General features: G+C 30.5%; 1 protein-coding gene across 1 annotated transcript in view; it reads right to left on the bottom strand.

The window, feature by feature from the left end:
* Nucleotides 1-180: 180 nt before the first annotated feature.
* Nucleotides 181-22,577, bottom strand: part of LOC113370917 (division abnormally delayed protein-like) — a 139,499-nt gene continuing 117,102 nt past the window's right edge. Inside the window, exons 4-6 of the mRNA XM_026611589.1 lie at nt 1,801-2,129; nt 623-817; nt 181-444 (exon numbers count right to left, since the gene is read on the bottom strand). Coding sequence (XP_026467374.1) covers nt 181-444; nt 623-817; nt 1,801-2,129 — 788 coding nt within the window. The remainder of the gene's footprint in view (nt 445-622; nt 818-1,800; nt 2,130-22,577) is intronic.

Below are 22,577 nucleotides of genomic sequence, written 5' to 3'. Positions count from 1 at the left end.
AGTTTGATTTTATTCGAAATTTAAAAAAATTCTGTGTCCAGAAGAAAGTTATATTATTGATTTAACTAAATGATGCTTGATTAAGATTAAAATGATAAATTATACTAGGTCTAGCAAGGCTTATAGTTTTAATAAGAAAAATATAATTAAAAATACATAACATAATATTGTTTAATGAAATTAATTTTCACTCACCCTCGTTTTAAGCTCAGGACCTGCTTCCATCGCTCCCATAATAGCTTGAGATACTTTGTTATCTAAGTCACCTAATACCCGTTCCACATGCAATTCTTCAGGTTCTCTCGCCCTTGCTGCTGATGCTAAAGATTGTAAAGCTTCTAAGTAAGAGTTCCATGGTGCATCCAGACCATCAACCCTCGCGGCTAAACAACCACGTAAAACGTTCAAGCAAAAACCGGCACAAGGGCGGGCTGCTTTCAAACCCTAAAACAAAGTAACCATATATTATTGCGAAAGGGTTAATAAAGTTAAGTTTCTAATTAACACACACATATATACATTACATTGATATAATAGATCTAATTTAAGTACAACAAAATTGAAAAAAAATCCATACAAAGTCTAAAAGTAACTGTTACTACATCAAATATCAAATACTTACATTGCATTTAGAGCAATGAGTCATTTTTGTCATCGCCTTCAGGCATTCTTTATCTTGTTCTACTGACAGAGTCTCATCGACATCATGTAGAATATTTCTGCCTTCAACTAAGGCATGCAGCAGGAGCCGGGTGGCTTGCAAAGATCGTCGCAATGATGAAGATAGACGTTTGGACGCATCGCTGAATGGTTGAATCTATGCGGAAATGAAACGAATATTCAAATTATTCGAAATTATATTTGTCTTAAACACTAAGGTGAATATTTTCAAATTGATTGTTAAATTTAGTTTATATTATATTAACTTTGCAAGTCTTTCCCAGTAGTTACGTTGTATATATTAGATAAGTTTATGTTATGTTATTGACTGTCAATGAGAATATAATTAAGACTTAATCTATTCTATGTAAATAATTATTTCAATAGAAATATAATTCAATTGTAATATATTAAATCAATTTAATATATATATATACTAGCAAACCCGACAAACTCCGTTTCGCCACCAGATGGTTTCGTGAGAAAGATGAAGAAATTTTTTGTTTGTTTTATATTTGAAAAGGAAAAAATTGATCAGGAAAGAAAACCCGGCTTATTTTTATATATATAGAAGATAATCTATTTGCAATTATTTAAAACAATTATTGATTATTTTTAATACTCGAATTTTTAATTACGGTGCGTGAAGTTCCAGCAATTTGCATTAGGGCACGATGCCATCACCACTAATTTTCTTAGCTATAAACCTTGCGGAGCCCAAGACCTTTCCAATGAATGCAAAATTGTCAAAATCGGTTCGTGCGTTCTGGAGTTATTTCGTCAGGAAGGAAAACCCGACTTATTTTTATATATATAGAAGATATATATATATTTATATATAGTTATTTATAAATGTATTAATTTACATTTTATCATCATTTTTGAATTTTCATCGATGCTTTAATATTCTAAACTAATATATCTCTTATTTAAAAATTGAAGATGTACTATTTAGCTTACAAAATTATTACAAGTAATTTGGAAACCAAATCCTAATCTTTTTATGTTCTTACCCCTTAAACATATTTTTGAAAAAATATTAGGTAAGATATTTTTTCTCCGTTAAAAACTACTGAGATTTTTTCAAACCCCCTTTGTGTGAGAACCCTTGAAAAATAAAAATAAAATGATTAATATTACCTCATCATAATTACGCATTAAGCACTGTTTGTACTCTTCCGTGAAATCAGTCAGTCCAAAATGTGCTATATGATGATATGCCAGCGGGAAGAGTCGTTCGAAGAATTGCCGCACCGCCTTGTCGAGAGCATTCGGAATTGACGCTGGAAGTGTGGTAACATCGCTTGTTTCTTTCGCATCGGCTTCATTGAAGGAAATGACGTGCTTGCGAATAGAATCGTAGAGCGCCGAGACAGGCGGGTGGCCTAACCGCGGTGGCCGGCGGTATACCGTGTCGAGCAGCGCTAAAGTGCGGTTTTCTGATTGCCCAATGACTGTTAATACGTGCTCTGCGAAGGAAAAAGATAGTAAAAAATTAGACTTATTGTTTATTATATTAGATACATTATATATTAACTATCTATATAGCAGTATTAAATATATAATTAAATTCGCGATGCTCTATAATCAAATGTGTAAATGTCACAGAATAGCAGTAATATAAAAAATATAAGTAAAACATGTTTTGAAACAATGAAGCATATCTATAATAATTTTAAAATAAGTTTGTTATACTAAGTTTACACAAATTGGTGACAATATATCTATATATCAGTAGAAGTTTATTTATAGACATCATTATCAATAAAGATTATTTTATAAAAAAATATAATCAGCTATTTTTAACTTCCCGTAGGGTAAGTTATAGTAATCGCAAAAAAATCGAAAATGAAAATTTTTATATATCTTTACGTTTCAGAGGTTTCTGAATATTTTGGCATACCTTAGAAAAAATGGATGTATGTGTGTGTGTGTGTGTGCGTAGTATGTATGTGTGTGCGGATACAAATTTTCGTCGACGATTTCGGGAACACGGATGAAGCAATTTGAATAATTTAAAAAACATTCGATCCGTATTGATAAGGAGACGTGCTGATTAGTTTTTGGCGAAAGCAGGTCTAGCCGTTTCGAAGATATGGGGAAAAAAGTGCCAAAAACGGTACCTCAGTTTTTAAGAGAACGGAGCGTCCGATTTCAATAATTCAAAAAACATTTTACTTGTATTGACTAGATGAAGATTTGATCAAATTTTCATAAGGGCAGGTCTAGCGGTTTCGGAGATCTAACGAAAAAAGTAAAAAAAGTGCCATTTTGCGGTCAAAAATGATGATTAGACATATGCACATCAAATTATCAGATATTTTATAGAGATTTTAACAATAAGTATAAATTTTGTTTACATTCCTATGGGTTCCGTACCAATGTTTACCCGTTAGATAGCGACGGGGCGCTTACGCGCTTTATATTTTGTAACTATGCAGTTAAAGCAGTACGATTGCTTTGAAAAAAAGTTCAGATCTTCCAACTTATGTCAAAATAAAGAAAACATTTTTTTTTTCAAAAAAAAAAAATTTAAAAAAAAAATTTATTTTTTTTTTCAATTTTTTTTTCAAAAAAAAAGTAATTTTTTGTCAAATTTATAGTTTCTCAAAAATCTTATTTTTTCGAAATAATTTTTTTTCAAAAATGTTAATCGTTTTTGAAAAAATAATAATTTTTGGTACAGGAAGTACCAGCAATTTGCCTTAAGGCACGATGCCCTAATTGCCTTAAGACAGAATTCCACTTACAGCTAGTTATTTGGTACATTACTACATTTAATTCAACCACATTGAGTCGATATTTAAATATATCTTTTATATTTATTCGTGAGAATAGAAGACAAATTAAAAGATTCATAGCTAAAGAATCTTAATTTAAAATTTGTTCAGGCATCAGCTTCTGTGGTATGTATTGAGCCAAAGCTCATAAATTGACATTGAGCTATAATAAACTAAAATCTTTGCATGGAAATTAAAATCTCATTCACAAAGAAGATGCAAGCTCTTTTTTTCTCGCCAGCAGGTATGCCGTGCATAAACTGTGCATTTGCAAATTCCTGATTTTACGACGATTCTCATAAACTCATCGCTTTCGTGAGTGTTAATCTCATGTAGTACGTGAGAAATGTAGTGGTATTAAAACTGATTTATTCTTCAAAAAGATTTAAAAATAATCTCAAGCATGATTCATTTAACAATGGAATTGTGGAGAGCAGGGATAATCGATAAATAAAAAATCAAGATATTTTAGTAATCAGACAAAACTTATTTTTTGAAGTCAAGAGGACAAGTATAAAAAAATATAATCATTCTCTTATGTAGTGACAATAAATAAAAAATCCTTTCCATATTTCTTGCTAAAATTATTTTCATATCTAGTACTTAGGAAAGTTAAATCATTAACTCTTAGTTAATCTACCAGAGCTTCGTATACAGCCTGATGAACATCTCTCGAGAAAGAATGCGAATTCGCAGGGCAGTTTCGTGGCTTTCGATGCAGCGAGTGTTTCGGTTTCGAAGTTAGTGATCGTGAGATACAAGGTATGAGAGAGTCTTAATTATAACGTCGGCATACGTTAAAACGAATCTCAAATCTTTAGAACGAGTTTTATGGCCAAGGCAGTGCACACCGACGACGCGATAGGGCAATATGGGCAATGTATATACAAAATGTTCACAAAAATATGATGCTATATATTGTATGATCTAATTGTCTATCTAGAGTAGATAAATATTAGCTTTATCTGCATAGCTATAATAAAAGTTAAAAATTTTTTTCGAAAAAATAGCATTGAGTAAGAAAGTAATGATATTAAAAAAAAGATATATTACACTGTACTTATATTACATTTTAAAATTTGTAAAAAAAACTCGACTAATCCATTTTTACCTACAATGTTTGCTCTCGGAAGTGTACGGGTATATCAGCGAAGAAGTTTGCTATAATTTATTTCTATTCTTTCCTAGAACATGGAATTTTATCCAATTACCTACAGCTGCAACGCTAGTATACCCGGCAGTTTTTCCGGAAAATATCGTGTTTTCTAATGCGATTCATATAAAACACATCGCTGCATAATAGTAAACGAAAATGTAATGGAGCATTATTTTAAACGAAATGTTGCATGGTATATGAAGATTAGGATGACCAATAAAGATTTTTTTTTAATGAAAATCATGAATCATTGTCAATAATTTTCCTAATTTGTAATTTTATATAACCTTGATACATCAAAGTATGATTTTTCTAATTTGATTTAAAAAAAAACTCTTTCAGTTCCATGCGGTGGTAACCCAATCATTTATGCAAATTACAATTTAGGTGCTTTTCGATAACAAAAATGTTGGTGTATCATATATCAATTCGTAAATAATTCTGTTTTAATGCTGTCGACTCCCAAATGAGTGCTCGGAAATAATATCATATATTAATTAATTTTGTAACAACGAGTAGGTTGTTTTGTTTATAGGTGCGCCATAAATGTGTTGCTACTTTCTACGTTTGAAATTTAATATGAATGCATTCAATTACGAAATATTAAAAAAAAACAAAATGTGTTTTTTTTTAATAATTATAAACTAAAAATACTCAAAGTATCTAAAAAGTGGATACACTGGAAATATTCAGCTTCAATATGAAGTAATTGATAAGATTATTAATATTGTATTTAGTAGAATCAGCATTTCAAAGCGAGAAATTTTATGTAGAAACAATAAATTATTAAATAAATTTTATATAAAAACGCGCGAAATATGTTAAAACAACAAAGTGAGCAGAGAGGCCAAAAAAATGTATGAATCAATAGTCTGACTTTAAAAAGACAAAGTCTAGTTATTTCTGAAAATTGATCTTTTTCTATCCAATGTAAATTTATAAAAACAATCAATATCATGTTTGAAATTTTTTATGCAAAAATAGATTCTTTAAAATAAATTTCAAATTTTTCACGTAAAAAATATATTTACTTGTGTGAATAAAAATAATCTATCTCTAAAGAAAAAAACTTCAAACTCACTGCTATCGTAACATATTAAGTTATTGTTATTCGAACAAAAATGATCCCTGCCATTGATACGCCCAGCAGAATTGATTTATTATAAGATAATTCTAATTTTGTGTGACGTAAATTGCAAAAAAAAGTATATAACATCCTTGACCTCTCATGTGTACATGCCTTGAGAGTACAACATCGCTGTAGACAAGCTCCAGACACCAATAATTACAAGCCGTGTAACGCAAAAGAAAAATATGCTCTGGCTTGACTTGCCTTTATTATTATTAGTCGAGGCATGAAGACGTGATAGAACGCAATCTGGTCCAACGTAAGAATTTCAACAATATGAAATATTTTGCGTGATTTTGATGAACCTTACTTAATCTAATGGTATGCTACAACATACATTCATTAAACAGTCAGAACACAATGATATCAAATAAGCAATTTTCATTTGTTTTAATTAAATTATCATTCTATTATTATAAGTGGAATAAATATATTTATAAGAATTCGATTTATTACTTACAAGTTTTGAATTTAGTATGTCCGATTTGCGTGTCGCACTGCAATTACAATTTAAATAGATAAACCAAGCTTACTAAATGTAATATTCACCTTGAATTTTAATTTTGTATGCTTCTGATATTTGGTTCCATATGGAGAGAATTTTTTTTTGATCGATAAGAATTGCAATAAATTATTTTAAAGTACATTATTGTTGTACCAGTAATTTTGATAAAATAGAATGATAACTCATAGATAACTGATAACTTCATTTAGATATATTGAAAAATTGTACGGTACTTAATTATTCTTAAACTTATTAATAGGGTTATATGGTTTAAATGAATAGTTAACATTACATAATAATTCATTTTTTAATTTTTCTGTTCGTTTAAAGTACTTGACGCAAGTGCTCATTTATCACTAATTAATTATCAGTTATCAGTATGGATCATAGAATTTCTTGATTGGACAGAAAACAATGTCACTTGAATTAAAACATTTAAATCCACGCTTATTGCAAATAAATATTTCAAATTAATATTTATATAAAAAGTGTTCGTTATATTTAAAATATAAATGTAAATTTATAAATGCATTATACAAGATATCGAATATAACTCGTTAAAAGTATTTTCTCAGATAGAAAAGACACACAAACAGTCTAATTAAATCAAATGATAAATATTCAACGAACAACTATAGACAACAAACTGAATAGTTGGGTTGTCGAGTGCATTCGTGAAAAGTTATTATTTGATTTCCATCGTTTATAATGCAATGAACTCATGTTTCGTTAAAAACTTTGCTCAGTGCAAACATTTACATAAACATGGTTACCAAAACCATTTAATATACAAAATCATTGTAACGAAACATGATCAAACGTAATTAATAAATCCGTACATATTCAGCAGTCCATAAATGTACATCCAAAATGATGATTTTATTGCATCAAAATATTATATTAAAAAACACCATTGGTATTTTTTGTTTATTTTATGATCGTACAATTTATACAATCGTAGCGTTCAATTTTTAGCAATAAATATTAAATGCGTAGGCGCACAAGATTGTGATACTGTCTGCCAGGCAAACTATCAAAGTTCATTTACATCAATCAGAGAGAAGATACATTAAACCTGGGGTTTTAGACTTCTATATGACACAGGCAGAAACACATCTGGCACAATTTCTTATTATACTATACAAATCAGAATTATCTCTAATAAAATTTCTCATCACTCGATAACTCGGTAAGTTTTTTTAGTGTTTAGAGTTAAAGAAAAATGTATCGAAACATGACTATTAAAAACCCCATTAATGACTGGAAAACAGTCAAGCATTGATAATTTTTCGATCTTTGTTATTCATGCAGTAAGATTTGCATATATCGCGAACGAACAAACATCAATTTAAAACTTGTTTATCTTAATTATTATTAACATAATTCGTAGAAACATCGTTTTCAGAATATTTTTACATAATTTTAAAAAAATATGCTTATAACTTAATGCGTTTATATTCCACTATCAGTAAACAAGGAATTGATTGTAATTCAGAACTTCTTTTATGACTGAACCGACTATTTTGCATAATACTATGTTGGTTATTATATCATATTAGAATAGAGACTGCAATTTATATTTTTTATCATACGATTAATTATACATTTTTCTCTATAATGTTGAAGTATGTGTAAAACGGACTTTACACAACTTTACGATGCGCTGATTTTACAACTTGCCAAAAGATAAAAATTAAAAAAAGTTTCCCACGCCTATCGCGATTATTATCCAGCACCTTCAAGCATTTAACTCTTCCCACGTCACGATATACAGCTTACGATGTGTGGATTAGTTGCCAAAGACGTAAGGCCGATTTATATGTCCCATCCGGAACTAACGGCATAAAACAGCCTGCTTATATTTTTCCATTTGTTTTATAAATAAATCAAAGGAAAATTATATTCACTTAATGTTCACACGTCGAATAAATAAAATTGGGTTAGGATGCAATTTCAACTCAATTGGTTAATGGGCTGTAAATCACAAGTCACAATAGAAAATAAACTCCTAATATACAAGACAAATTATTAAACCAATATGGTCTTACGGCCTACAACTATGGGGTGCGGCCAGTAAATCGAACATAACTATTCTACAAAGGTTCCAAAATAAAATTTTGAAAGAAATCGTGAACGCTCCAAAATACGTTCCCAATTGGTTGATACATCAAGATCTCAGAATTCGAACTATAGAAGAAGAAATTAGTCTTTACTGCACCAGATACAAAGCTCGTCTAAGTCGTCATCCAAACGTATTAGCGTTACATCTGCTCAAGCCTTTACCACCAAAGCGTCTCAAAAAAAGAATCTGCAATGATTTCCTACAAAATATAACTTAACATCTATGAAGGCGCTATCACAGGATAGCGATTCTTCTCACGCCGTCAATTAATATATAACTGTAACAAATGTAGCTGAATGTACTTTGTATAGCTTGCCATGAATAATAAATAAATAAAAAAAAGGATGCAATTTAATTTAGATATAAATTTCATCAGAGCTTCTGATGGAAACTTATACTTTTTCACATTACCAATGTGATAAAATTCAAACGAGTTTACAAAATATAATGGCAAAACATAATTATCTTTCTCAGAAGTGAAATGTACCAAATATATACTGCATTCTTCTAATGATTATTATTAGAGAATATTACTGCCAACAATAAGCATAGTTTAATTTATATCTTATTGTATTGTTTCTGAAGCTTTAAACTCATTTAACTTGAATTAAATTGTATCAAATATTTATTATCTTTCTATTCACACTGAATGTTTAATTTGGTACCAATATTATCATTAATTTTAAGAAAAGAATAAATTCTTCTTTTTACTGCTTTGGGATCGTTTAAGTATTATGTTAGAAAATTTATTACAATTATTTACCCCCCCCCCCTCTCCCTTGTCATCAAAAGTAAGCAAATTTCTTACCCAAAATGCCCAAAATAAGCAAATCAATAACCCCCCACCCCCTATAGTGCTTACGTAATACTTGAACGGCCCCTTTATAACAATTTTACACCAAAGTCTTCTATTACTAGTTACTGATACAATTACTTAGCATTCTGCATTGATTCCAACTAAACATTATTATTGCGTTCAGAACGCATTTTTCTTGGAATGAACAACTAGCTGCATCGATTAATGTCTTATTCGTCCGATCACAACATAGTGTAACATTTCTGTCGAAGGTTAAGAAGCTGTGAGATGCATAATAATAAGTCACACATAGTAGTGGCCGTGTAGTCTTGCCCTTGACCAAATGTTTCAGCCGTAACTACAGACAATTGGAGAGCGGGACCGGATGAGCTTCCTTTATTTCTTTTCCTATAAACTTGCATTTCTTGTATTTTTCTGAGTATTTTTGCACATTATTTGAAATTGCCATAATATTTGCATTATTTTATGCAAATGCTCATCCGCTCTACTCATCGATTATCACATTGTAGAGTTCTCATTTCCTTCACGACAAACAATCAGTTGACAATTTTGTATAGAGTCTATCATAATAAAAGTTGTATTTAAATTTGGTTTTTTTGCGAAGATGATTAATATTTACACAAATATACATTGCTGTTTTTCTTTCTTTTATTTTATTATCATTTTTATAATAGCAATCAGAACATAAGCTGCTTAAGACTTAATACTAGCCAGTTCTACAGATGACAACTCAAATAGTTGGCCTATCCCTAGGTGTGATGAATTATTATTCCAATTTCTGTTATTGATGCAGCAATGACGGATCAAGTCTATTTTCACTTGGAAACAAATTGATATTTACATTTCCAAGTGAAAACCGCTATCGCTACTGCTTGACAACAGGCTACTCGAAGCGGGATCGAACCCTAGACCTACGAGCGAGCCCATATTATTGCTGTTCTATTCAATTACCTACAATAAAAATATTTTCATATGCTCTTATCTTATTTATTTCTATCTTGTATTAAATTTGAAATTATTAACTTCCCGTAGGGTAAGTTATTGTAATGGGCCGAAAATCGAAATAGAAAATTTTTACATTTCTCGCATTTTGAAGGTTTCTGAACATTTTGACATACCTCAGAAAAAATGGATGTGTGTGTGTGTGTGTATGTATGTATGTATGGATACAAATTTCCAGTCACGTTTTCGGGCGCACGAATCAACCGATTTGAATGGTTCAAAAAACATTCGATTTCTACTGATAGGGAGAAGAGCTTATTAGTTTTTGGCAAAGGCAGGTCCAGATACGGAGATAAAGAGCAAAGAGTGCAGAAAATAGAAATCGAGTTTTTGAGAGAACGGAGCATCCGATTTGAATGATCTAAAAAACATTCAATTAGTAATGATTGGGAGAAGTGTTTATTAGTTTTTGGCAAAGGCAGGCCCAGCCATTTCAAAAATACGGAGCTAAATGTGTAAAAAATGGCAGTTTTTGAGAAAACTAAGCGTCCGATTTAAATTATTCAAAGAACTTTCTGCTTGTCTTAACAAAATAATTGATTTTGGAAAAACAAATTTTTTGTTTCAACTTTTTTTTTTCAAAAAAATTTTTTTTTTATATCGAAAATAATTCAGATTTTATTTTTAATTCTGGTTATAATCCTAATATACTTTAAACAAATAATTTCAACTTTGCAATTCAGTTTATATAATTCTTATAAATATTAGACAATGTTACAATATTAATAATAATCTATTTAAAAACATTCAAAATTCCTCGAACATTTCGTTACGGTACGGGAAGTTCCAGCAATTTGCTTTAAGGCACGATGCCATACACCCCACTAGTTATAGTTTGCAATTAAAAAGAACAAGCTTGTGTTTTGATGGCATCAAACATAACTAAGATTCACCAAAATGAAACATGTGATCTTCCAAAAGAGTATAATTAAGACAAGAATTTGTAATTTGTGTAACGAAAAGTACTTTATTTAATTGTGTATAGCAAAATTACAAGACGTTGGAAGTATGTCATCAATACCACAAGGAAAGACAAACAGTTAAATTGCCTATTCGCGCTAGTGCTAGATGAAAATTACAAGTATTAAGGGCCATGAATCACCGCGAGATGGATATCGATATGTGCGGTTTTATGAGTTAGTAACATAACAACAGCGGTCGGCAACAAGCGGAGATCCGCGCGCAGGAATGCGGCGGTGCTCGATCGAGCAATAAATACCAATGCAAGAGTTTGTTGCGAAGTTTCTTTATTTTGCGTTTTGTCGAGGCGGTGTTCTTCTTGTTCTTCTTGGCTGCTTCTTCGTTCTTCGTCGTCCGTTTACCTTCTTTTTTGCGTTTTGCACCAAGCATCGGTCGCAGGTCGGACGAAAGAGAACGTTTGAAGCGTGCGTTAACCGATTCAACGCGCCGGTAATGCAATTTGTGTGCTGTGCGCACTCTCGCCTTTCCTCTCAGTTGTAAAATTTTTAGCAGAAGATACTGGGCTTAATTAGAATTCCATAGTGCTAAACAGGATTCTAGTAAATATATATAAATAAATTTGTATATATATAATCCCGTAGTGCTAAACCAGGATGAAGGTATTTGGGCCAAAGGCAATTTTGAAGTCATCAACAAAATAAGGATACATAATTATGAAATTACTTAACTTTCTAATCTATATTGAATACTAAATGTTTTGCAAAAACAATGCAAAAATATTGAAACTGATTAATATCTTAAAAAAAGATACAAGATTTATTATATAATAATAATGGCAATCATGCAGCAGATGATCTCAGATATGAGTTGGTGAAAAACAAAAATAAATGTTATATCTACTATTATAACTCATTAAATTTTTAACTTCCCTTAGGGCAAGTTATAGTAATCGCAAAAAAATCGAAAATGAAAATTTTTATATATAATTACGTTTCAGAGGTTTCTGAATATTTAGGCATACCTTAGAAAAAATGGATGTATGTGTGTGTGTGTGTGTGTGGGTGTGTGTGTATGTGTGTGTGTGCGTGTATGTATGTGTGTACGGATACAAATTTTCGTCGACGATTTCGCGAACACGGATCAACCGATTTGAATAATTCAAAAAACATTCGATTCGTATTGATAAGGAGACGTGCTGATTAGTTTTTGGCGAAGGCAGGTCTAGCCGTTCCGAAGATACGGGGCAAAAAGTGCCGAAAACGGTAACTCAGTTTTTAAGAGAACGGAGCGTCCAATTTGAATAATTCAAAAAACATTTTACTTGTATTGACAAGATGAAGAATTGATCAAATTTTCATGAAGGCAGGTCTAGCGGTTTCGGAGATCTAATGAAAAAAGCAACAAAAAAATGCCATTCGGCGGTTAAAAATGATCATTAGACATATGCACATCAAATTATCAGATATTTTATAGAGATTTTAACAATAAGTATAATTTTTTTTTACATTTCTATGGGTTCCGTACCAATGCTTATGAGTTAGACGGCGGCGCGGCGCTTACGCGCTTGACATTTCGTCTCTATGTAGTTCGAGCAGTACGATTGCTTTGAAAAAAAGTTCAGAATTTCCAAAATATGTCAAAATGAAGAAAACATTTTTTTTCAAAAAAATTTTTTGTTTTCAAAGAAAAATTTTTTCTTTCAAGAAAGATTTTTTTTTTCAAATAAAAATTTTTTTTTTCGAAAAAAAGTATTTTTTGTCAAATTTATAGTTTCTCAAAAATCTAATTTTTTCGAAGTAATTTTTTTTTCAAATATGTTAATCGTTTTTAAAAAAATAATAATTTTTGGTACGGGAAGTTCCAGCAATTTGCCTTAAGGCACGATGCCCTAATTGCCTTAAGACAGAATTCCACTTACAGCTAGTTAAACATCATTACAGTACGTTTCTGTAATCATTATGCCTATGGCTGAAAAAAAATGACACGAATTGGAAATTTGATAACAAATTTTAACGCCAATCGATAATTCGCGTTGGCCATCTGATAACACTATATCGTGTTACTTTGGCGCTGTCAGTGCGCTATGTATGTGATATATCGGCAGCCTGAGGACGAATATAATCAGCAGAAAGGAGGTGTTGCCAGACCGAATGTGAAAATTGAAATTTAAAAAGCCACGGCCATGACTGACAATGAGATGCATTGTGAATGAGTGCACAATTAGTGATCAACATGATCAGATTAACACTGCAAGAATCTAAAGTGTAGCCCACATTGAATAATGAATAAAAAGAAAAAATTACTAGAATTATAATTTAAGAAAGATATTTTGCAATGCTTTTGTAAATAATTTACAAACATTTTTGTATTATGCGATTTTATCTTGCATTATGAAGAAGAAATACATCAAAAACGACTACTTCCAATAATTAATGCTGAACTTCACGGCGTGATTATACATTCTACAAAAACTGTAAAAAACTTGGAACACATTATTGCACAGAATAATCTCCATAGCAACTCATTAAGAACATAAGATGTATCTATATAATGATAACTTTGCTACATATTATGAAAAAAAAACTTACAATGATAAAAATTGAGTCATTACATCTTGCTCGCAGCGATATCAATCAGCTAATTTACTCATGCACGTAACATTATTATATAATTATTTAATGAGCATTGATCAGTGATACAAATTATTATGACTAATTGCTCTTGAAAGCCATTTACAAAAAAAACTATACGTCTTATTATCTTATTGCTGCGATTTGTACAGGCTGGTTTTTAAGCAGACAATGAATTCCAAATTTTTTTCATCGTGTGCAGTATTTATTCAAGAAGTGTATATTTGCCGTTTGCCTTTTAGAAATTCAACATAAGAATAAATAACAGTTTATGACATGTGACAACTGATCATAATTGCACGCTAAATTCAAGATGCCAAAAATCATTATAAAAAATATTTAGCTCATGCCCTTCATAAATAAACAATTTTATATGAACATTATCTTTCTCAAAGATAGATAATAATAATTTTGTTTGAATTTTAATTATTTATAATTTCACTGTCAACTGTGCAAGATATAAAAATTTAAACAGTGCCTAATTAAATACTTGTAAAAGTTTGAATTTAACTCCGGATGTATAAAGTTGTTTAAAAGATAGATACCATTTTATTATCGTACGTGCTAAGTAAACTTTCGTAGTCAAGTCACTATGTAATTTTACCAAAGTGATGGTTAAATTATTAAAACAATTTAGAGGCAGCTCAAGTTATTTTTCATACTTTCTGCCTTTTTATTTTAATTTAAATATTAATTAGTGATTAATCAAATAATATATTATCATAATTATAAAAATTAAAGTTCAATTCTATATGATAATCCTGCTTGTTCTATACATTGTTAAATTATTATTTTATTATATACAAGCTTAAATAATATAATTTTAATCCTCAGAAAAATTATTATTTATATCATCAAGATCATATTTGGCAAAGTAATAATATTGATCTTGTTAATGAGTTAATGTAGTTACTGATTAAAAAAATTAAATATAAATATTATAGAAATAGTAAATGCTCATTAAATTTTCCTACATTTTCGTTAAGATCAAAATATTGGAACATGCTCAGTAGTATCTCATCAAACGAAACTCATCCATTGAAACAGCTGAGACAAACTGTCTATCGTTGTCATTGAAGTTTCGGAGTAATTGCAGTATAAAATGGGGATGTCTGTAGAGGGTTAGTAGTAACGTTGAAAGACATTTTACAATTTACATAGAAAAGCTCGAAGAAATTATATCAAAGTTCTGTTATAGTAGAAAAGTTAATAGTAAATAAATTAAAATGTTATAGTATTGAAGAAATGTAAACTTTGCCAATGACTTTGAATAATCATAAATACATCATCTTCGGAGTAATTGCAGTATAAAATGGGGATGTCTGTAGAGGGTTAGTTGTAAAGTTGAAAGACATTTTACAATTAGCATAGAAAAGCTCTAAGAAATTATATCAAAGTTCTGTTATAATAGAAAAGTTAATAGAAAATAAATGTTATAGTATTAAAGAAATATATAAATCTCAATTTTTTAACTTTTGCTTACTTTGCTTATGACTATGAATAAACATAAATACATCTCAAGTATTTTTGATGAAACTTGTCAACACACTTTAGTGCATTTTTTTAAAAGAGGGACTCTGAAAATTGACTAATTTTTTTAATTTTAAATTCATAGTTCATCAAAAAGTCTTAATTCTTAAAAATAACTCGAAAAAATTGTGCTATTATTTTTGAATGGGGTCAAAAATTATTAAAAATCAACCACAACAGTCGAAAAATGTTCAAAATTTCACCAAGCTCTAGGTTGCACTTAAAAGCTCTGTACTTTTGTTACGTAGTTATAGAATTTATTAAAACTCTCCTTCGATAATTCAGGTTGTAGGGTTATAATTTAACCCTTACTTGTAGCTGTGGACTGTATTAAACACTGATTTGTTTGTATATTATGTATTTGTTGCAGTTCTAATTACAATAACTGATTTGTTACTAAGTTATAATAAAAGAAGATATTTTTATTTTTATTGGTTATATACATGTTGTTAAGCGGACTTAACTTCTAGAAGTGAACAACTAGTTCAATTAACACACTCCGCTACCTCCTCTACCAGGGGTAGCAACTATTCCTGTAAAGCTTAATGCTCTGAAGTTTGTTCCTTCATGGCCAATATAATAAAACGAAAAGACGTCCGAACAAGCTCATACCCTTCAAATTACGTGAATTCTAATTTTTTTGATGACGTTGAGTTCTGAGACTATAGTGTTGTTTTGTTTGTGAAGATCATATTGAATGAATATTTGCAATAAGCTTATCTCAAAATGACTTTTGATCTCATTATCACCTACCAAATAATTTCGTTTCAACCATATAATATTGATCCTACAATAATATTTAGGTAATAAATGTATTTCTGTACATCTCATGATTATAATGTACCTATATAAAAATGATTATTTCCTTTTTCCAAGTAGCTTTAACTTCATTTATAAGCCTCAAATCAAATAACTGAATGCTTCGCAGCAGCTTACGTACTTAAAGTTGTGGCCAACAGATAAAAGCTTTCTCAGCTCTCCGTCTAAGTGCTCTACTCAGGGTTTACTTAATCATGTGCCACAGTGTACAAGGCGCCAGATCCAGCTAGGGGTAACAATAAAGCGATTATTGCCATTGTTGTGGGTTATTACGGTGAATTGCTACAGAGTTAATGAGTGATCCATAGCTGTTCCCTCCCTCCTGTAATGACACATAATCTCCTACGGATGCTTTCTAGAGAGATTACGCTGAAACGGCGCAATAGGTACTTCACATTAGCGCTTCTTGGCTAATAGAATTTGGCTGCGAAAGGTATGCTTTGTGTCTGCTTTCTTTGATTGGGGTTGCTAATTAACTGGTATCATGTTTCTTTACAGAAGTTGCAAACAAAAGAGACTAAATAATATATTTTGGTAACTTTCATATAACATTTATAGAGACTATGTAGAAAACCCTTATGAAAGTTGATATATTTGCATAATAAAAGTATCAGAAATACAACTTGTGAAAACCATGAGTTGTAATCGCATTATTTCTAAGCTACTGAGGTCTAATTGAAAAAGCAGACAACAGATCATTAAAACGAGTTTTTTCGCTTAATTTTATTTTCCGAACATTCTTCAATTCTTTTGCTCATAGCTCTCATAATTACAACTTTTCTTCTGTTTTAGAGACGCTAAATTGGAGTTTTTTTTATTATCCACTAATAATATTTTGGTAACTAAATCAGTAATAGCATGTATTTCTTTACAAATACATAGGCATTCGAATAAAATGAAATATAATATGTTCTTAGTCGCATCATTGGCATTATGGAAAGTCTTTATGTCATCATGTTCATAGGTAAGCATGGCTTTTATTGCCTAATAACATTTTTGTAAATATTATTCATGACTCAAATATCTAACGGATACATGTAATACGATTGCCACATATCAGTATATATTAAAAAATATATAGCAAATAATAGCTGGCCTGTTTACCAAATATTGCAAAGGAATGCATTTTTGTAAAAATTGTCAAAGCACCATGTATTTCAAAACTATAAAATTGTAAGTATAGTAAAGTTTTAAGCAGAAGACGTTGTGATATATGATTCGCGTTCTGATTTTAGTTGTTGATATGTTTTGTAGACAAAGTATGGGACACCGGATTATGTCTGGAGACGTCGAGTCGCCTACAGATAAATGCGGTCGCGATGCAAAATATGCAAATAATTTATTTTTGTAATTTAAACAATGATTTTGAAACGTGAAATGAATATCATAAGAATATTAAAGAATTTGGTTTTAATTTCTCGAGAAATGTGCAACATTGGCACATCTGTAATTGAATAATACAACTCTATCCTATATTTATATAATATACAATTTTATTTTTTTATAATTAAATCTATATGCCTCGTTATTGTTTGTGAGGTAATGATGCCATTTGAATGTGGTATACACAATAAACTTGTTTAATATACTATATATTAATATGTCAATTTAAAAAATACTCGCATCATTGCCATAAATGTCGAACATTATATAAAATATCCAATTTGATCATCATATAGAAGATTAAATATAACTACTCATTTCGGTATCACACTGTTTCATAATGACGTATATTTTAATAAACATGTTACACGGAACATAATCACCAATATGCCACAGAAACTAATATTAATGAATGAATCTGCTCTCTCGGGCAACCACACACACACAAATATGTAGTTCTATTAAGAAAATTCCTCAAGAACATATGCACCAAGAAAGTTACTCCAGGGTGGTATGAGTCAAAATTGATATGGTCAAAATTATTATTAAAAGAAACAAGAAAAGAGACAAGAAACTATTGATATCATAATTCGCTGTCGATCAAAAAGTATGCAAATTCATAAATTATCAAGACTACATTTGCGACAAGTTCATTAACATTTAATCAAATCAATCAATAAAGAGTTTCAATTGATGATCTGACTAGATAATCTTTCAGAATGTTTTGAGAAGCGTGAGTTATAAGTTCGAGCTGTATTAAAATATAGAACATAACAAGTTTTATTTCGGGGAAGGCATGATCACTAATAAAATAATTATTCCAACCCTATTCATGATAAGTAACCAAATGAGACTATTTCAAATTATATTTAGTATCTGCATCGTTCATCGTTCGACCTCATGTTTGATTATAATTAAATGATTAAACTACAAGCGTAACCCATGAATTAAATGCTACTCTGTTTCTATATGCGATATAACATCTGATCGTGCATATCGGTCGAATCACACGAAATGTTCTTTACGTTCTTTTGCTTTTGCTTTTGTTTTGTTATGACGACGGACTATATTAAAGAACAAAAGTTCATGCTTAGGCTGCACATTAAAATCTAAAGGAATGCAGATGGCGTGGGAAGACGTTTAAAAGCGAAATAGTTTTACTACCTTCTCGTATGGGTTATGTCTTATAATAAATGTGGTCAAGAATCAATTAAGAAAATAAAAAGTCGCGACAAAATGAAGAATAATTAATTAGTTTCTTTGATAATTTGGTAAGAATTGCATCCAAGCAGAGATTTATTTTATGGCATAACATGAATATAGTAATTATATGCTGTTTAACATCCGCCAGCGTAAAATCTGAAACTTACTTGTGGGTTGCGCTATAGAAAAAACCCTAACTGTGAGCACAAGTTATAAAGTGCAACGCTGATTTTTCCGTTTTACTTGTCGGATGCGTCATGTGGGAGTGGTGCTTGATGTTAATGATGGTCCCGTAGCAAACTGCAAAGTTCGCGTTGGTAGGTATTGCCTGAAGACAAAAATGACTCATGGATCCTAACATGTGGTTGACTCACAATTCACAATATTTTGTCTGCACGATTCGTATGCAGCAGACGGAAACACATCCAACGTAATAATTTCCTGTAAAAATAGTAGGGAAAGTTTCCTCCTCAGCGTGATCACACGATAGAATATGTACTAATAAAATAGATATTTCATTATGAAAACTTTTAGTTGATTTCATTCACATTATGTAGTGCACTTTGAAAATTATATTGATTGTACAGTGAAAATAGATATATAAATATAAATATCCAGTGGGCAAAACTTTGATAATATTACCCTTAACAAAATAAGAGTTGGAAGAATTTCTTTCATTCTTTATCGCCGCACGGTCAATTGAATATGAGTTGTAGTTGTGGAGTTTATTTCTTTGGTTTAATGTCGCGCAATGACCACCAGATGTATATACAGCATGGTTCATTTCACAGTATAACGCTCCATTGCTATGTTCAATCATAAAACAAATATTCGCACATGTGTCTAAAGCTCTTAATGTAAATGTAAGTTTTCTCCCATATTATACCTTAAATGACTTAATTATATTGCGTTTATTCCATCAAATTATAATAAAAACTCGTGATATATACATTTCAAAATCATTCAGGGTAGAGCGGGGCTAGTTGAGCAATCAAAATATCTCGAAAACTATTCACCGTAGGTTTAGGCAATATATGGCGGAAAGATAGAGGTCTGGGAGAAATATGCACCCCGCGATCGCTAGTGGCCGCTGGACAAGTGAGTGAGGCCCACGGGCGTTTTGTTTATTTTGAAACCAAAAAGTAAAAAAGTAATTCATCACGAGTTTTCGTCTGATTTAGTCAAATGTTATTTATTTTTAATCAGGTAAATGTTATTCTTCCATATAATTATAGTACTTTTAATATGCACAAGAATTCTGGGTATAATTCTCACTTTTTTTCATAAACTCACTTTTATTTTGAAATTCCGAGTTGGGGTTAGTTGAGCATAGTTTCTAAACTTGTTCTGTCACTAAGACAATTACCATTAACTTCCAGAAATTAATTATGATTATTAAGATTTAAGCTAAGTCTATGAGTAATAATATAAGAAATAATGATTTTAAACAAAAATACTGAATATAATGGTAAAAATAATTCCTAAGATACGATATTGTTTTGTTGATTTACTTTTGGTTAATTATTCAAAGAAAAATTACTATAAGTTTTGTTTTCTCTGTCAATAAAGACTATAAATATAGAACTGGTTAATAAAAACTTATTTTATTTCATCACTAATCGACATTGAACCTATAATTTGTGGGCGGATTAGCTCAAGAGTAGCGTTCCCGATTCCATTGCTGAGGTTCCGAGTTCGAATCTCCGGCCAGAATTTGAAAAAATATTAACTAGTTGGAATAATAATAGAATTATGAATTGTACAAATAAGATATGTATGTTAAATATAAAAATTAGATAATTAGAATTTAAAAATGAATTGAAGTAAGAAGTATGAGAAGTATAGAAAGAAAGAAGCAAAAAGAAATAGTGGTTAGAAGATGAAGTGAGAAGATAGTAAAAGAAGAATGAAGATAAGTTAGTTAAGAAGTATAGAAGAGAATAGGAGTATGAAGAAGAAGATAGTATAAATTGAAGATTGTTATATGACTGTATAGAATTAAGTAGGTGGCTAAATGCTCGAGTAAGCGAGGCCAATAAAAAAAAAAAAAAAAAAAAAAAAAAACCTATAATTTCATTAACTTCTTAGTGCTCAACTTGCCCCATCTATGAGTACATTGAGCATACTTTTTTGACTTTTCATTGAGGAGCTCAACTAGCCCCGCCCTACCCTACTTAAACTAAGACAATTGTCCTTGAAAGGGTGGAAAACTATGAATAGATATAGAATACACAGAAAACTGAATGACTTGTTATGCAATCTGAATACATAAATATTTATATATTCAAACTACAAATATAAAAAACGAAACAAATATTCAATTTCAAAGTAGAGAAAAAGGGCTTGTTTTGCATTATTTACTAGGTGTCAACACATCTGGTCAGTTGGAGCAAACGGTATTTGGGTCATTATATATTTACGTCTTTTTCGAAGATGACCGTGACCTTTGAGCCGCCCCCAATAGACCGGCTAGCCATCTCAATTTGAACTCTCCTCCCTGACCGCACAGAGCGAATCGATACTCGCGCCGCGTGATATGATCTGCAACGAGGCTTCGAGAATGCCTAACAGTAAGTGACATCATCGCCACGATAGAAGTATTCAGCTAATGCTGACTGTAATTTATATATTTACAGTAGAAGATATATACAAAGACATTCAGAGATTGAGTTGACCTTATTGCTAATGACCGTAATGAAAAACAAAATGCTCTTTGTGAGCTACTTCTGTCTCCAAGACGTAAGTGAGTATAAAATTTTGCAATAATAGTAGTTCACAAGGAATGACAAAACTTGAAAAGGTTTTAATAGACTAGTTATCTGTTCACTGATTGTTAATTAGCTTATAAAGTCATTCAAGTAATCTAATTATCGTGAAAATAAAAAAGTGCCATTACACTCTCAATGTGGGAAAGGCAAACAAAAAGCTTTGTGTTTTCACCCAGCTCCATAAAAATAGCGTATTGTGATTTTGCCAAAAAAGCTAGATTAAATACATTAACAATCTCTTAAATAATTTTATTCTACCATCTTCTGATTAGAATATTAAATAAAACTAAAAACAACTAAGATCCATAAAAGCCAGAGTCATAACTCATCCTCATGATCGCGCGTGTGGTTCACTAATAATTAACTGCTACAGTTCTTCTCTAATTTATAGTATTATCATGCTATTAATAACATCTACATAATTTTAGCGTTTCGTTCAAAACGTGATAAATGTATTTAACAAATTCTTACCTCGTTAAAGTAGTTGCCGTGAATCCAGTAATCCCTGCAAAACACCTGAATTGTGCTTTAGCAATGCGACGTAATAGTCAGTCGTACGTCGTAAAAGTAGCTCTTCTGTTGACGGCGAACAACAATGACTTTCACATAGTGTTCCTAGAAACAAAAACAATTACATGCTATTGAAAAGATATCTCAAATTAAACTCATTAATTAGCAACACTAATATGGATCGTCTTTATAAACATTCATTCAGATAATTAAAAACGATTATTCATAAAGTATTTAAATGTAAATGTTAAGAAACTTAAAACACTACATAATAAGACACTTAAGAAAATACATATAATTAGTTGGATTTTATAAAAAACGCAATATGGCCAACAGATATTGAAGGTAAATACATTATTCATGACTACCAAAAAACAATGTGAGAGAAAAAGGACATAAATTAAACATTAAAATTTATATTAAGATTCACGTGGTTTTAAGTTTTATTTATTCTTTTCAAGCAAATGATGAATTGTTGCTCATATAAAAATAGAATTAAATTCGCATTTGGAGAATAAATATTCATCGATATAATTCTTAAAATAGGAAATATTTAAATTAAGTTAAAATTTGCTTTTGTGAATTTAAATGATTGCGCGCCAAATGTCAGTGATTGCGATTAACATATTCGATGTTTTGGGA

This window comes from Ctenocephalides felis, unplaced genomic scaffold (genome assembly GCF_003426905.1).
Source record: "Ctenocephalides felis isolate EL2017-DRISC unplaced genomic scaffold, ASM342690v1 CF-g0.4_SCAFFOLD_01492, whole genome shotgun sequence".
NCBI lineage: Eukaryota > Metazoa > Arthropoda > Insecta > Siphonaptera > Pulicidae > Ctenocephalides > Ctenocephalides felis.
Note: the sequence above shows the minus strand (reverse complement) of the source record. Positions and strands in the feature narration are given on the sequence as shown.